Consider the following 18,252-nt stretch of genomic DNA (forward strand, 5'->3'; position numbering starts at 1 on the left):
CCACGTCTCCCCCCCCACGTCTCCCCCCCCCACGTCTCCCCCCCCACGTCTCCCCCCCCACGTCTCCCCCCCCACGTCTCCCCCCACACGTCTCCCCCCACACGTCTCCCCCCCCACGTCACCCCCCCCCTCACATCTCCCCCCCCCTCACATCCCCCCCCTCACACCCCCCCCTCACATCTCCCCCCCCTCACATCTCCCCCCCTCACATCTCCCCCCCCTCACATCTCCCCCCCCTCACATCTCCCCCCCCTCACATCTCCCCCCCCCTCACATCTCCCCCCCCCCCCACATCTCCCCCCCCCACATCTCCCCCCCCTCACATCTCCCCCCCTCCTGACATCTCCCCCCACGTCTCTCCCCCCACATCTCCCCCCCCTCACATCTCCCCCCCTCCTGACATCTCCCCCCACGTCTCTCCCCCCACGTCTCTCCCCCCACGTCTCTCCCCCCACGTCTCTCCCCCCACGTCTCTCCCCCCACGTCTCTCCCCCCACGTCTCTCCCCCCACGTCTCTCCCCCCACGTCTCTCCCCCCACGTCTCTCCCCCCACGTCTCTCCCCCCACGTCTCTCCCCCCACGTCTCTCCCCCCACGTCTCTCCCCCCACGTCTCTCCCCCCACGTCTCTCCCCCCACGTCTCTCCCCCCACGTCTCTCCCCCCACGTCTCTCCCCCCACGTCTCTCCCCCCACGTCTCTCCCCCCACGTCTCTCCCCCCACGTCTCTCCCCCCACGTCTCTCCCCCCCACGTCTCTCCCCCCCACGTCTCTCCCCCCCACGTCTCTCCCCCCCACGTCTCTCCCCCCCACGTCTCTCCCCCCCACGTCTCTCCCCCCCACGTCTCTCCCCCCCACGTCTCTCCCCCCCACGTCTCTCCCCCCCACGTCTCTCCCCCCCACGTCTCTCCCCCCCACGTCTCTCCCCCCCACGTCTCTCCCCCCCACGTCTCTCCCCCCCCACGTCTCTCCCCCCCACGTCTCTCCCCCCCACGTCTCTCCCCCCCACGTCTCTCCCCCCCACGTCTCTCCCCCCCACGTCTCTCCCCCCCACGTCTCTCCCCCCCACGTCTCTCCCCCCCACGTCTCTCCCCCCCACGTCTCTCCCCCCCACGTCTCTCCCCCCCACGTCTCTCCCCCCCACGTCTCTCCCCCCCACGTCTCTCCCCCCCACGTCTCTCCCCCCCACGTCTCTCCCCCCCACGTCTCTCCCCCCCACGTCTCTCCCCCCCACGTCTCTCCCCCCCACGTCTCTCCCCCCCACGTCTCTCCCCCCCACGTCTCTCCCCCCCACGTCTCTCCCCCCCACGTCTCTCCCCCCCACGTCTCTCCCCCCCACGTCTCTCCCCCCCACGTCTCTCCCCCCCACGTCTCTCCCCCCCACGTCTCTCCCCCCCACGTCTCTCCCCCCCACGTCTCTCCCCCCCACGTCTCTCCCCCCCACGTCTCTCCCCCCCACGTCTCTCCCCCCCACGTCTCTCCCCCCCACGTCTCTCCCCCCCACGTCTCTCCCCCCCACGTCTCTCCCCCCCACGTCTCTCCCCCCCACGTCTCTCCCCCCCACGTCTCTCCCCCCCACGTCTCTCCCCCCCACGTCTCTCCCCCCCACGTCTCTCCCCCCCACGTCTCTCCCCCCCACGTCTCTCCCCCCCACGTCTCTCCCCCCCACGTCTCTCCCCCCCACGTCTCTCCCCCCCACGTCTCTCCCCCCCACGTCTCTCCCCCCCACGTCTCTCCCCCCCACGTCTCTCCCCCCCACGTCTCTCCCCCCCACGTCTCTCCCCCCCACGTCTCTCCCCCCCACGTCTCTCCCCCCCACGTCTCTCCCCCCCACGTCTCTCCCCCCCACGTCTCTCCCCCCCACGTCTCTCCCCCCCACGTCTCTCCCCCCCACGTCTCTCCCCCCCACGTCTCTCCCCCCCACGTCTCTCCCCCCCACGTCTCTCCCCCCCACGTCTCTCCCCCCCACGTCTCTCCCCCCCACGTCTCTCCCCCCCACGTCTCTCCCCCCCACGTCTCTCCCCCCCACGTCTCTCCCCCCCACGTCTCTCCCCCCCACGTCTCTCCCCCCCACGTCTCTCCCCCCCACGTCTCTCCCCCCCACGTCTCTCCCCCCCACGTCTCTCCCCCCCACGTCTCTCCCCCCCACGTCTCTCCCCCCCACGTCTCTCCCCCCCACGTCTCTCCCCCCCACGTCTCTCCCCCCCACGTCTCTCCCCCCCACGTCTCTCCCCCCCACGTCTCTCCCCCCCACGTCTCTCCCCCCCACGTCTCTCCCCCCCACGTCTCTCCCCCCCACGTCTCTCCCCCCCACGTCTCTCCCCCCCACGTCTCTCCCCCCCACGTCTCTCCCCCCCACGTCTCTCCCCCCCACGTCTCTCCCCCCCACGTCTCTCCCCCCCACGTCTCTCCCCCCCACGTCTCTCCCCCCCACGTCTCTCCCCCCCACGTCTCTCCCCCCCACGTCTCTCCCCCCCACGTCTCTCCCCCCCACGTCTCTCCCCCCCACGTCTCTCCCCCCCACGTCTCTCCCCCCCACGTCTCTCCCCCCCACGTCTCTCCCCCCCACGTCTCTCCCCCCCACGTCTCTCCCCCCCACGTCTCTCCCCCCCACGTCTCTCCCCCCCACGTCTCTCCCCCCCACGTCTCTCCCCCCCACGTCTCTCCCCCCCACGTCTCTCCCCCCCACGTCTCTCCCCCCCACGTCTCTCCCCCCCACGTCTCTCCCCCCCACGTCTCTCCCCCCCACGTCTCTCCCCCCCACGTCTCTCCCCCCCACGTCTCTCCCCCCCACGTCTCTCCCCCCCACGTCTCTCCCCCCCACGTCTCTCCCCCCCACGTCTCTCCCCCCCACGTCTCTCCCCCCCACGTCTCTCCCCCCCACGTCTCTCCCCCCCACGTCTCTCCCCCCCACGTCTCTCCCCCCCACGTCTCTCCCCCCCACGTCTCTCCCCCCCACGTCTCTCCCCCCCACGTCTCTCCCCCCCACGTCTCTCCCCCCCACGTCTCTCCCCCCCACGTCTCTCCCCCCCACGTCTCTCCCCCCCACGTCTCTCCCCCCCACGTCTCTCCCCCCCACGTCTCTCCCCCCCACGTCTCTCCCCCCCACGTCTCTCCCCCCCACGTCTCTCCCCCCCACGTCTCTCCCCCCCACGTCTCTCCCCCCCACGTCTCTCCCCCCACCCCCCACATCTCCCCCCACCCCCCACATCTCCCCCCACCCCCCACATCTCCCCCCACCCCCCACATCTCCCCCCACCCCCCACATCTCCCCCCACCCCCCACATCTCCCCCCACCCCCCACATCTCCCCCCACCCCCCACATCTCCCCCCACCCCCCACATCTCCCCCCACCCCCCACATCTCCCCCCACCCCCCACATCTCCCCCCACCCCCCACATCTCCCCCCACCCCCCACATCTCCCCCCACACCCCACATCTCCCCCCACACCCCACATCTCCCCCCCACCCCCTCACATCTCCCCCTCAACCCCCACAACTCCGCCCACCCCCCACAACTCCGCCCACCCCCCACAACTCCGCCCACCCCTCACAACTCCGCCCCCCCCACAACTCACCCCACCCCCCTCACATCTCCCCACATCCCCCCACCCCCCTCACATCTCCCCACATCCCCCCACCCCCCTCACATCTCCCCACACCCCCCACCCCCTCACATCTCCCCACACCTCCCCACACCCCCCCTCTCCCCTCACATCACCCCACAGCCCCCACCCCCTCACATCTCCCCCTCACCCCCCCACATCTCCCCCTCACCCCCTCACATCTCCCCGTCAACCCCCACAACTCCGCCCACCCCCCACAACTCCGCCCACCCCCCACAACTCCACCCACCCCCCACAACTCCGCCCCCCCACAACTCCGCCCCCCCCACAACTCACCCCACCCCCCTCACATCTCCCCACATCCCCCCACCCCCCACAACTCCGCCCCCCCACAACTCCGCCCCCCCCACAACTCACCCCACCCCCCTCACATCTCCCCACATCCCCCCACCCCCCTCACATCTCCCCACACCACCCACCCCCACCCCCTTACATCTCCCCACACACCCCCACCCCCTCACATCTCCCCACACCCCCCACCCCCTCATATCTCCCCCCACCCCCTCACATCTCCCCCCACCCCCTCACATCTCCCCCACACCTGTCACATCTCCCCCCACTCCTCCTCACATTTCCTCCCACCCCCCTTACAGCTTCCCCCACCCCCCTCACATCTTCCCCCACACCTCCACATCTCACCCATCCCTCTCACATCTCCTCCCACAACTCCCTCCACCCCCCTCGCATCTCCCCCCACCCCCGTCGCATCTCCCCCCACCCCCGTCGCATCTCCCCCCACCCCCGTCGCATCTCCCCCCACCCCCGTCGCATCTCCCCCCACCCCCGTCACATCTCCCCCCACCCCCGTCGCATCTCCCCCCACCCCCGTCGCATCTCCCCCCACCCCCGTCGCATCTCCCCCCACCCCCGTCGCATCTCCCCCCACCCCCGTCGCATCTCCCCCCACCCCCGTCGCATCTCCCCCCACCCCCGTCGCATCTCCCCCCACCCCCGTCGCATCTCCCCCCACCCCCCTCGCATCTCCCCCCACCCCCCTCACATCTCCGCCCCACCCCCCTCACATCTCCACCCCCCCCTCACATCTCCACCCCACCCCCTCACATCTCCACCCCACCCCCTCACATCTCCACCCCACCCCCTCACATCTCCACCCCACCCCCTCACATCTCCACCCCACCCCCTCACATCTCCACCCCACCCCCTCACATCTCCACCCCACCCCCCTCACATCTCCACCCCACCCCCCTCACATCTCCGCCCCACCCCCCTCACATCTCCGCCCCACCCCCCTCACATCTCCGCCCCACCCCCCTCACATCTCCGCCCCACCCCCCTCACATCTCCGCCCCACCCCCCTCACATCTCCGCCCCACCCCCCTCACATCTCTCCCCCCACCCCCCTCACATCTCTCCCCCCACCCCCTCACATCTCTCCCCCCACCCCCTCACATCTCTCCCCCCACCCCCTCACATCTCTCCCCCCACCCCCTCACATCTCTCCCTCCACCCCCTCACATCTCTCCCTCCCCCCCACGTCTCCCCCCATCCCCCTCACCTGTCCCCACCAACATCTACTCTTCCCTCCCACATCTCTCCCCACCCTCACCCCATGTCTCCCCCCCTTTCCCCACTCTCCACCACATCTTGCCCAACCCCCTGCATCCACCCTGCATCCCACCCCCTTGCAACTACCCCCACCACCCCCGCATCTCTCTGGACCCCTCACATCTCTCTCCACCCCCCCACACCCCTTTATCACCTCTCTGTCTCCCCTCTCCCCACGCAGATCCTCCTCCCCATAACCCCCTGTATATTCCTGCTCACTGCGCCGCCAACATATCACCCCCCCCCCGCTTAGTTACCTTTCCCCGTATCTCCCATTGCACCCCCTCCCCACACTCCCAGTGTCTCCTGAAATTTCCCATTTTTTGGTCTTTCCCTCGATTCCCCCTCTTCTGCATCAATTGTTCTATTGTTGTGAAGAAGGGTCACTGGACTGAAAACATTCACTCTGTTTCTCTGTCCATAAATCCTGCCAGACCTGGGTTTATCCAGCATTTAATATTTGTTTCGGATAGAGTCATAGAGATGTACAGCATGGAAACAGACCCTTCGGTCCAACCTGTCCATGCGACCAGATATCCCAATCCAATCTAGACCCGCCTGCCAGCACCCGGCCCATATCCCTCCAAACCCTTCCTATTCATATACCCATCCGAATGCCTTTTAAATGTTGCAATTGTACCAGCCCCAACCACATCCTCTGGCAGCTCATTCCATACACGTACCACCCTCTGCGTAAAAAAGTTGCCCCTTAGGTCTCTTTCATATCTTTCCCCTCTCACCCTAAACCTATACCCTCTAGTTCTGGACTCCCTGACCCCAGGGAAAAGGCTTTGTCTATTTATCCTATTCATGCCCCTCATAATTTTGTAAACCTCTATAAGGTCACCCCTCAGCCTCCCACACTCCAGGGAAAACAGCCCCAGCCTGTTCAGCCTCTCCCTATAGCTCAGATCCTCCAACCCTGGTAATATCCTTGTAAATCTTTTCTGAACCCTTTCAAGTTTCACAACATCTTTCCGATAGGAAGGAGACCAGAATTGCACGCAATATTCCAACAGTGGCCTAACCAATGTCCTGTACAGCCGCAACATGACCTCCCAACTCCTGTACTGAAGTTCCCATACCAAACGCCTTCTTCACTATCCTATCTACCTGCGACTTCACTTTCAAGGAACCTGCACTCAAAGGTCTCTTTGTTCAGCAACACTCCCAAGGACCTTACCATTAAGTGTATAAGTCCTGCTAAGATTTGCTTTCCCAAAATTCAGCACCTCGCATTTATCTGAATTAAACTCCATCTGCCACTTCTCAGCCCATTGGCCCATCTGGTCCAGATCCTGTTGTAATCTGAGGTAACCCTCTTCGCTGTCCACTGCATCTCTAATTTTGGTGTCATCTGCAAACTTACCATCCGTACCTCTTATGCTCGCATCCAAATCATTTATGTAAATGACAAAAGGTAGTGGACCCAGCACTGATCCTTGTGGCACTCCACTGGTCACAGGCCTCCAGTCTGAAAAACAACCCTCCACCACCACCCTCTGCCTTCTACCTTTGAGCCAGTTCTGTATCTAAATGACTAGTTCTCCCTGTATTCTGTGAGATCTAACCTTACTAATCAGTCTCCCATGGGGAACCTTGTCGAACGCAATCTTTAGTGATTTCAGTTCTTCGCTTTTCTAAAATTTGAATTACGTTGCTGCCTGCACAGGCCGTGCCTTGAATTTTAGCTTTTCTTAAATCGCTGCCTTTCTTCAAGCAGAAATAATGCTGATATCTGGAACCCATGTCGAACGTCTATGAAGAGAGGGTAACGATGATTGCAGCAGGGGAAATGCAGGAGTTTGTTCCGTTTGGCCGTGACCACTGCAGGCGCCACCCTAATGCCACAAATCTTCAGCTTCGGCAGCTGCAGCCTGCTTCGGAACTGTGGTCCTCGGATGGTGACGCAGGATTGGTGGGATCACTGAGAGAAGTTACAATCCATGAGAAACAGAAGGTACAGGATTGGAAATCTCATCTAGAGTAATCAGTATAGCCCCTAAAGTGAGGAAGTAACATGTTCTGCAGTAGGTTACCAAAGGCTTTATTATAAAGATTTTGCACTTGTACAAGGCATTGGTCCAATTTCCAAGTTACAGTTGGATTTGTGGATTATGAGATTATCAAAAGCATACTGGATGGAAAAATGACTAGTAATGGAAGTAAATTAGATTTATGTCACTTTTTTCACAACTTTTGTGTCCCACATCATTGTACACCCAATGCCATCTTGCTGTGCAGTAATTATGGCATCCAACATGCAAAAAGATTCTACAGTCATGGACCGATGATAATGACTGGTTTAGTGACAATAGCTGTAGGATAAGTGTTAGAGACAAAAAAAAACTGCAGACGGTGGAATCCAAAGTAGACAGGCAGGCGGTTGGACGAAAACAGCAAGCCAGGCAGCATTTCAAATACCTCCCCAACCCCGTCCCCATCCCTTCCCTCCCAGCCATCTACCGGATTCATTCCTCCCACTGACCAACCAGGTTGCACTCACTCTCTATCTGTCTTCACCTATCCCCACTTCACCACCCTGCCCCCACCACCCGGGTTATCTGCAGCTCCCCCTACACCCCCCCACCCCCCCCTGTCCTGAAGAAGGGTTACGCCCGAAATGTCGAATTCTTCACTTCCTGATGCTGCCTGGCTTGCTGTGATCTTCCAGCCTCCTGCCTGTCTACTGAAGGATACGTGTAGGCCAGGAAATCTGGGTTCAATGGTTAGCACTGCTGCCTTACAGGGAGCCGGGTTCAATTCCACTCTTGGGTGACTGTGTGGAGTTTGCACTTCTCCCCGTATCTGCAGGGGTTTCCACCGGGAGCTCTGATTTCGTCCCACGGTCCAAAGATTTGCAGGCTAGGTGGATGAGCCATGGGAAATGCAGAGTTAAGTGGATAACGTGGGTGTTGGGTTCAGGGCTAGATGCTCTTTGGAGGGTCGCTGTGGGCTCGATGGGCTAAATGGTCTCTCCCTGCACTGTACGGATTCAATGATTCTTTCTGCTCTCTTGGCATTATCTTGGGAATCATCGAAACATCTAGCCTTGGCCCCCTTCTTATGTCTGATTTCCATGCAGCTCCTTGGTGACAGCATCTGAAGACACAGCACTGGGCTGTGTGCATGACTTTGCCTCGCCACCAGCTCCCTGAACCCTGCCGCTTCCACCATATTTTCAGACTACTATTTGACATCCAGTACATTATGAGCAAAACTGTGCTCCAGTTTAATGATGGCAGGGTTGAGGCTGGTATTTTCTGTTCTTAGCATGAACTTCACTTCCGAGTAACCAACTCCATCCTTCTTCCTGGAAACTGTCTGAGACTGACCTGAGCAATTTCCAAACTTGTTTTTTTTTGTTATTTCAAGGGGTGTCTGGCCAGGGAAATTGCTACCCCTTTGGTCTGGAGGAAGTGTATGGGCCCCAGCTATGGGCCCACACGTATGGGCCCCAGCTATGCCTGTCTCTTTGTTGGCTATGTCGAACAGTTGATCTTCCGTAATTACACCGGCACCACTCCCCACCTCTTCCTCCGCTACATTGATGACTGCATTGGCGCCACCTCGTGCTCCCGCGAGGAGGTTGAGCAATTCATCCACTTCACCAACACATTCCACCCTGACCTTAAATTTACCTGGACCATCTCTGACACCTCCCTCCCCTTCCTGGACCTCTCCATCTCCATTAGTGACGACCGACTTGTCACTGACATTTTTTACAAACCCACCGACTCCCACAGCTACCTGGATTACACCTCTTCCCACCCTACCTCTTGCAAAAAATGTCATCCCATATTCCCAATTCCTCCGCATCCGCCGTATCTGCTCCCAGGAGGACCAGTTCCACCACAGAACACACCAGATGGCCTCCTTCTTTAGAGACCGCAATTTCCCTTCCCACGTGGTTAAAGATGCCCTCCAACGCATCTCATCCACATCCCGCACCTCCGCCCTCAGACCCCACCCCTCCAACCGTAACAAGGACAGAACGCCCCTGGTGCTCACCTTCCACCTTACAAACCTCCGCATAAAACAAATCATCCGCCGACATTTCCGCCACCTCCAAAAAGACCCCACCACCAGGGATGTATTTCCCTCCCCACCCCTCTCCGCCTTCCGCAAAGACCGTTCCCTCCGTGACTACCTGGTCAGGTCCACGCCTCCCTACGACCCACCCTCCCATCCTGGCACTTTCCCCTGCCACCGCAGGAACTGTAAAACCTGCGCCCACACCTCCTCCCTCACCTCTATCCAAGGCCCTAAAGGAGCCTTCCACATCCATCAAAGTTTTACCTGCACATCCGCCAATATCATTTATTGTATCCGTTGCTCCCGATGCGGTCTCCTCTACATTGGGGAGACTGGGCACCTACTAGCAGATCGCTTCAGGGAACATCTCCGAGACACCCGCACCAATCAACCAAACCGCCCAGTGGCCCAACATTTCAACTCCCCCTCCCACTCTGCCGAGGACATGGAGGTCCTGGGCCTCCTTCACCGCCGCTCCCTCCCCACCAGACGCCTGGAGGAAGAACGCCTCATCTCCCGCCTCGGAACACTTCAACCCCAGGGCATCCATGTGGGCTTCAACAGTTTCCTCATTTCCCCTTCCCCCACCTTCATCCCCTCCCCCACTCTCCTATTGTACTCTATGCTACTTTCTCCCCACCCCCACCCTCCTCTAGCTTATCTCTCCACGCTTCAGGCTCTCTGCCTTTATTCCTGATGAAGGGCTTTTGCCCGAAACGTCGATTTTGCTGCTCGTCGGATGCTGCCTGAATTGCTGTGCTCTTCCAGCACCACCGATCCAGAATCTGGATTCCAGCATCTGCATTCATTGTTTTTACCTCGATTTTTAACTTTGTCCACCCCAGTCCAACACCAGTATCTCCAAATTGTACCAAGTTTGGGTGGTGTGTGGGTTAGAGAGGAGTTTCCAGGCGATGGTCCTCTCATTGTTCTGCTGCCTTTGTCTTTTGAGTTGGGAGAGGTTGAGGGTTTAGCCAATGTGATCAAAGGAGTTGCTACAATGTATCACGCAGTACTGCCACCATGTGGCAGTGGTAGGTAGAGCAAATATTTTGTCCCTGAGCTGAATTTCTGACCACATACCTGTACGACTAGCAAAATTGATTTGGAGGTGCCGGTGTTGGGCTGGGGTGTACAAAGTTAAAAAATCACACAACACTAGGTTGTAAATGACCAATGAAGGAACGGCACTCTGAAAGCTAGTGCTTCCAAATAAACCTGTTGGACTATAACCTGGTGTTGTGTGATTTTGAATGGCAAGATTACCTACCTCCTCCTCGGTGATAGCACCCAGAACCTTCCCTGGCGCGGCTCAAGCCCTCCTGAAACTTTTCAATGGTTCTTTTGCTCCCACTAGAGTTGACTATTACCTGCCCCCCCCCTCCCCCTCCCCCCCCCCCCCCGCTGTGCTTACATACCTGAATTGTCCTCACTATCAGACAGGACCTTGATTTGAACTGTTTTATCCTTCTTTTGAAATCGTTCACCCCTTTCCCCATCACTCACCTCCTCCAGCTCGAAACTCACTGAGAATAATGGGAAAGTGTATGCAGCAGGAAAAGGAGGCTTTGACTATAATCAGATCAGGCATGACCTTATTGAATGGTGGAGCAGGCTTGGTGGGCTAATCTGCACAGGAATTAAGGAAAGTGTAGCACAAGTAGGCTATTTGGCTCATCAGACTGCTTTACCTTCTTTAGGCTTGGGCTGGAAAGTGGCAAGTAACAAATATGCCACCCAACTGCAAGCCAGCTTCCATCTTCAACAAGAGGGCATCTGACCATCACTTCTCTACATTCAATGGGACTAACATTGCTGAATCCCCCCCTACCAACATCCTGGTATCATTGACCAAAGACTGATCTGGGCCAGCCATATAACTACACTGGAGACATGGAAAGTAGGAGCAAGAGTATGCCTTTCTCCTCTTCTAGCCAGCTCTGCTGTTCAATATGATACGACTCTTCATCCACTCCTCTACCCTGTTCCCACTTTTGCCCCATTCTCTTTGATTCCTTTAGCTCTAAGAACAATTATCTAACTCCTTGTTGAAAACATGTAATGCGTTGGCCTCAGATGCTTTCTGTGGCAGAGAATTCCACATGCTCACCACTGTCTGGGTGAAATAAATTCTCCTGATCTCAACCCTGAATGGTTCACTGCAGATCTTCAGACTGTGACCCCCAGTTCTGCATGCTCCAGTCATCAGGAACATCCTTCCTGCATTAACCCTGTCCAGTCTTGTTAGAAGTTTGTAGGTTTCTCTGAGATCCCACCCTTCACTCTTCTTAACTCCAGTGAATATTGTCCTAACTGATCCAATGTCTCTTCATACTTTGGTCCTGCCATCCCAAGAATCAGTCTTGTACTCCCTCCATAGCCAGAACATCTTTTCTGGGGGGGGGGGGATGTGGGCGTAGATGATCAGCCACAATCCTATGAAAGAGCAGAGCCGGCTTGAAAGTTTAAATGCCTGCTCCTGCTCCTCATTTCCATATTTGCATGATTCTCTCAACTCACATTTTTACTATCACTAAGAAACGATAATAACATAATCATACTACCAGCAGATAAAGGCAGAATGACGGTCATCCTAGATAAATCTGATTACATCCAAAAAGCACAACAACTACTTGAAGATACCAATGGGACAACACTACTATCATAGGGCAAGCCAGACAGAGAACAGCCAGGGAATTCCTAGAGGCATGGCATTCATCCACAAACTCCATCAACAAACACGTCGACCTGGACCCAATATACCAACCACTACAGCGGACAGCTGAAACTGACAACTGGAAGCGGCAGGGACAGACCACTATAAACACCGGAGGAAACATCAAAGAAGCGCTTCGCAGGAGGCTCCCAAGCACTGATGATGTCGCCTAGCCAGGGGACGAAACGTTTGCAACAAAAGCTTCCAGCTCGGTGAACAGAACCACAACAACGAGCACCCGAGCTACAAATCTTCGCACAAACTTTTTACTATTTTGTGCAATTAGCAAACTTGGACGTGTTGTCTTTAGCCTGCTTATCTTATGAATTGATGATGATATTACCTTTGCACTTCTAACCTATTGCACATGTGGTACTTAAGAAGTTCCACCGTAAGGAGCCTTTTCATTACCTAGACTCTGGAATTTCCTTCCTAAACCTTTCTGCCCTTCAGTACCTTTCTCCCCTTATTGAAAGTGATCCCTGAAGCCTTGTGCAAGATTTAAATCTTTAGACTTAATATCTCTTTATGTGGCTTGGAGTTGAATTTTGTTTGATAATATTTCTTCAAAGGACCTTGGGATGTTTTACTACATTGTCGGCATGAGATAATGCACGTTGTTGCAAATAGTAACTGGTTAATAAACCAGGAACCGGTTCCTAAATTTAGGATTGTTACTGAAGGCACAAAGAATGAGCATGAAGCCCTCTCCTCCTCCCCCCCCGCCCTGCTTTCATCATTCATCTGGTCCCTCTTAACACTGAAAATTATTGAAATGAAATATGTAATACTATAATGCTTGAGCACAGCATGTATTGTAAAATTGTAAAAAAGTTTATTGATATGTTAATGAACTTCCAGTTCATAACTTCTGGGATGCTGTAAAAGCTCATTTGGTTTTCCTTGCGTGTAGACCAATTGTAGAAAGCCATTAATCCAACACAAATAATCCTCCTCTTAATATGTTTACATATATAAAATTTTCTTGTTCTTTTGCAAGGCACTGATTCATCGTTTAAATTATAAAGAAAACACTTCTGAGGGGTTATTGTCGATGTGTTGAACCAAATTATCTAATTCATGGCATCACCAGTTTGATTTAGAAATGCTATAAAACACATCTCCAAGAGAATATTGTCTTTTTAATGTGAGGATGATTCTAGGTGTAGTTGATAAAATTTGTCTTGTTGTAGGAGAGTTGGCATCTAAGGAAAGGCACCTGTGACATTGGTGAAGAGCTGGACTATGATGAAGAGCTGTACGTGGCTGGTAACATGGTCATCTGGAGCAGAGGAAGTAAAAACCATGCCTCTTCCGTTTATAAGGCATTTACAGTGGACAGCCCAGTCCTGCAGGCAAGGCCATGATTTATCGCATTTACTTTTCATAGACTTAAATGACATAATGCTGCTTTTAAATATGTTTGTTCCCTTACTTGTAAATTTTCATGTACAAATAAGGTAAACGTCTATTTGTAAAGGTTGAAGAAGCTTGCAATGATATCTGTTAACACAGCTTGGATTGCTTCAGACTCTCATAGAAAATTAGAAAATAAGTGCAGGAATAGGCCATTCGTCCCTTCGGGTCTGCACCACCATCCAATATGATCAATCAATTTCCTGATTTCTCTCCATACTCTTTGTTCCCTTCAGCTACAAGGGCCAGGATCAGCTCTCTCTTGAATATATCTAATGAACTGGCCCCAACAGCTTTCTGTGGGAGAGAATCCCATAGGTTTACAACTATCTGAGTGAAAACAATCTTCCTCATCTCAGTCCTGAACGGCTTACCCCTTATTCTTGGATTGTGACCCTTATATCGGGAACATTTCTCTCTCTCTCTCTCTCTCACTCACTCACTCACTCACTCACTCACTCACTCACTCACTCACTCACTCACTCACTCGCACACACACACACACACACACATACCAATTCTTCTAAATTCCGGTGACTACAAGCCCAGTTGATCCAAACTTTCCTCATATGTCAGCCATGCCATCCCGGGAATTAGTCTGGTGAACCTTCACTGGACTCCCTCAATCGCAAGTATGTACTTCCTCAGACTAGGAGAGCAAAACAGCATCCAATACTCAAGGTGTGTCCTCACCAAGACCCTGTGTGACTGCAACAAGACTTCCTTACTCCGCTGCTCAAATCCTCTCACTATGAGGGCCAGGGCCAGCATGCCATTAGCCTTCCTCACTGCCTGCTGCACCTGCATGCCAACCTTCAGCGACCGTCCCACCATGACACTCTAGGTCTCGGTGTACCTCACCTTTTCCTAAACTGCCACCTTTTAGATAATAATCTGCCTTCCTGTTTTTGTGACCAAACCCCTCATTATATTATGTTGGCTATGAATTTGTCCACTCAGCCAGTCTGTCCAAGGCACCCTGCAGCCTCTTAGCATCCTCCTCACAGCACACACTGTCACCCAGATTAGTGCCATTTGCAAATTTGGAGAAATTGTGTTGAATTCCTTCGTCCAAATTGTTAATGTATATTGTGAACAGCTCAGGCCCAGCACTGAATCCTGTGGTACCCCACTCCCCACTGCCTGCCGCTCTCCTAAGGGCAGGTTTATTCCAACTTTCTGCTTCCTGTCTGCCAACCAGTTCTCTCTCCACATCAATACATTGCCTCTGGCACCATGAACTTTAATTTTCTTTACTAATCTCTTGTGTGTGGAGCCTTGTCAAAAACCTTTTGAAAGTCCAAATGCGCAATTTCTGCTGATTCACCCTTGTCCACTTGACTGTTCACATCCTCAAAAAATTCCCAAGGATTTGTCCTTTAGTAATCCATGCTGACTAGGGCGGACTGTGTCACTGCCTTCCAAATGCTCAGATATTACATTTGTAATGATTGGCTTCACCGTTTTCCCCACCAATGTCAGGCTAACCAACTTATAATTCCTCATTTTCTCGTTCCCTCCTAATGAAAGAGTGGGGTTACATTAGCTACCCTTCAGTCCATTGGAACTCTTCCAGAGTCTTCAGAATGCTGGAAAATGGTGAATGCTGCTTCTGATGGGGTAGAATTTGTTTTTATCTATGTTGAATGACTGTAGTACAGAGGTTTGCAGCACCTTCAAGACCATTGGTCAGCTATACCCTGCTTGAATTGGGGTTGGTTCTAACATAAGAATGTCGATCTCACTTGCAACAGCTGAAATACATTCAAAAGAAATGGAAGACTTTGTTGTAACAATAAAGTTGCAGGGGATTTTCCTGGCCGTTTAAGGGGCAATCACCAAACCTATCACGGGTGAGTGACAGACTGGAGCGATCAAAGGAGTTGACAATGCAGCAGCATGGGACACGAGGCTCTCAGGCTGGCGAGGGGGACTGGTGAAAATGCAACATGGAATAACGGAGGAAAAGAATGGGGATACAAGGAGCTGCAAGGAGGGGGAGAGGGTTTGCAAAATGGTGGTAGAAAGCAGTTTTGCATCTTTCAAGAATGAAACAGACAAACGGAGGGAATTAAGTCCTCACGAATGAATTTGGAATGTCTAGATTACGATGCATGACTTCAAGAACTATTTTATGCATGGATGCTATTGCAATGAACACTGTTGGTGGATAATTTGATTGTGAATAGCTTTAGCTTGTAATGATTTGCATTTCTGCGTAGCCACATCTCAAAGCACTTAAGATTCTGTGAACTACGTGAAGTGCAGTATTAGCAACCATCTAGTTTTGACCTCACCGGACTGTAGAAAGCATATTTAGGATTTTTTTTTAAATAGATAATGTTGGGTTTTGTAGTGATTGGAACCAGCTGAATCTTACTGACTATGAGATCCTTGATTGGGGTTATTAACCTGGCCAATCAGGAAAGTCCTGGCTGACTGAAAAAAGCCACTCTGGTGTTTCCTTTCTTGCTGGTGGTGGAATACAAATAAAGATTTACACACTTGTTGTTCTACACTGTGTCCTACACCTGTATACACACGACATAAGTGCTGGGGAAAAATAAGCACAGCAGCTGTTAGGAAAGGAAAAAAATATGTAGCCAGGAGATAATCTCCTCTGTTCAGGGGCCTGACTCTGAGCTGGCTGACTCCAGTAAGTGTACTGTGCACCAGTAAATACAGAGTGACTTGGTGACAGCTCTCTGCAATTCTTTAAGGTTTCTTCTTAAACAGAAGTTTTGTTGCTAACCACTGCATTTTGCCTCATGCCAGTTGAAATGCAGTGGTGTCCAGGAAAGTGCTTTGTGCGTCGTAGCTTTAAGTTTAATGAAGAAATGATCATTAATGAGGATATTTATTAATTATTTCAATTTTGCTTTTCTGAGAGTCAAAATCCCCATATGTTGGTGGGGGAGATGAAGGAATATTGAAACACCAGCATGTGAGTTGAACGATCTGCATCTATGCTGTTCTGTGTGATTGTGTGTGCTCCGCACAAGAACAAATAAAGGTGTTTTCGAATGATCTCTTATGCCACACCTAGGCTGTGACTCTCCACGTGTTCCTCCTTTCTTCAGAATCCTTATCCTACGTTGAATAATTATAATCTGATTCACCAAAAAGCCCACCATGATGTTCACTCTCTCCAACTGTCTCTGAGCCTGTGCATCTCTTTTGCCCTTTGACACTCTTCTTTGAACCTTCCTTTACAAAGTTCCACCAAGTTGGGCTTGATCAAAAACACATCTCTTTCTCTTTACTGAGATCCATGACAAGGGTATAAATCCAATTGCTGAAGGATTTGGTACTGAAGCCAGTCCTCACCACTTCAGTGTTGGTTGGTCTCTCAGATGCCCAATCCTTTCCAAAGTACCTACATCCTGAAAGAGCACCTAGCATCCCATCCGGGTAAGGATAGGATAATGCTTTCTTATAGTCTTTTTGTGGGTTCTCTATCCTAGAATAGATCCCCCCCAACATTTATAATGGTAGAACAAATGTATTTTGCCTTTTAGATCCTACTATATTCTTACTTTTTGACGAGTACCCTTACACAATCTGTCTATCTCAGATTTGGATATTTGAAGTGTCTGAGTATCCCCAGCTTTTGTGGCAGAGTTCCAAATACCTATGACATGAAGCTAAATCATTACCTCTGCCACTGAAGGTGGATAGATAGTTGGAGGCACCCATCAATCTATGTGGAAGCTATATATTGCAAAAAAACAACTGGATAGGTTTCAGCAAATTAAAATGGCCCAGGGAGAACTGATCATTTTTTGGTAAGGATGTAGACCGTAGTCCAGAATTTGAAATTTCACAAAAAAGGATTAATTTTTGGAGATAGGATGAATTGACTTTCCATTTTAGAGTAGTTTTCAGTTGTCTCGGTTGGTGAGGTGGAATTTGTCACAGTTGTCAGAACGTGAGCAGAGTTCTTTGAGCAGCTTGTTGAATATAGGTTAACCTGAAGTTGTCTCAGTGAGATGGATGCACTTAGGAGTCATAGAGATGTACAGCACAGAAGCAGACCCTTCGGTCCAACTTGTCAGTGCTGACCAGATATCCCAACCCAATCTAGTCCCATTTGTCAGCACTTGGCCCATATCCCTCTAAACCCTTCCTATTCATGTACCAATCCAGATGCCTTTTAAGTGCTGTAATTGTACCAGCCTCCACCACATCCTCTGGCAGCTCCTTCCATATACGTACCACCCTTTGAGTGAAAAAAGTTACCTCTCACATCTCTCTTATAACTTTCCCCTCTCAGTCTAAACCTATGCCTTCTAGTTCTGGACTCTCCCATCCAAGGGAAAAGACTTTGCCTATTTATCCTATCCATGCCCCTCATGATTTTGTAAACCTCTGTAAGGTCACCCCTCAGCCTCCGAGGCTCCAGGGAAAACAGCCCCAGCCTATTCAACCTCTCCCTGTGTCTCAAATCCTCCAACCCTGGCAACATCCTTGTAAATCTTTTCTGAACCCTTTCAAGTTTCACAGTTAATATTTTTTTCCCGTTTTCAGCCACAGAGCATCAACCAGGCAGGGGAATCCCTCAAGGAAATTCCAAGTAATTGCAGTAATGCTGCAGCGTGGTGGGGCAGTGCACGTTACTTGTCAAAAGCCTTTTGAAAGCTTGGAATGTACTTCCCTGAAATTTGTACCTGCTCGGACAACTGAGGCTTTCAAGTCTGAGGTGGATACAACTTTGTTGGGTGAGCATATTAGGGAGGTGAGGTCGAGGTACAGACCAGCTGTGATTGAAGTGAGTGACAGAACAGACCCAAGGAGCTGACTAGGTTCATGAACAGTTTCTTCCCCGGTGTTAAAAGGCTTCTGAGTGGGCCACTCAAGTTTTAAATCTTACTTTCTGTGCATCTTCTCTGCAGCTGT

The 18,252-nt window shown here is 53.3% G+C and overlaps 1 protein-coding gene across 2 annotated transcripts in view; it reads left to right on the forward strand.

Moving 5' to 3' along the window:
• Window positions 1-18,252, forward strand: part of anapc1 (anaphase promoting complex subunit 1) — a 214,837-nt gene that overhangs the window by 13,183 nt on the left and 183,402 nt on the right. The window contains exons 2-3 of one of the 2 annotated variants that reach the window (XM_087983726.1): window positions 6,910-7,149; window positions 13,134-13,295. In XM_087983726.1, the coding sequence (XP_087839852.1) occupies window positions 6,937-7,149; window positions 13,134-13,295 (375 nt within the window). In that variant the 5' untranslated portion in view covers window positions 6,910-6,936. The remainder of the gene's footprint in view (window positions 1-6,909; window positions 7,150-13,133; window positions 13,296-18,252) is intronic. The other variant, XM_087983718.1, reaches the window with a different exon arrangement.

The sequence above is a fragment of the Chiloscyllium plagiosum genome, unplaced genomic scaffold, assembly GCF_037043375.1.
Source record: "Chiloscyllium plagiosum isolate Xiang-an unplaced genomic scaffold, Cpla_swu_hap1 HiC_scaffold_3, whole genome shotgun sequence".
Taxonomy (NCBI): domain Eukaryota; kingdom Metazoa; phylum Chordata; class Chondrichthyes; order Orectolobiformes; family Hemiscylliidae; genus Chiloscyllium; species Chiloscyllium plagiosum.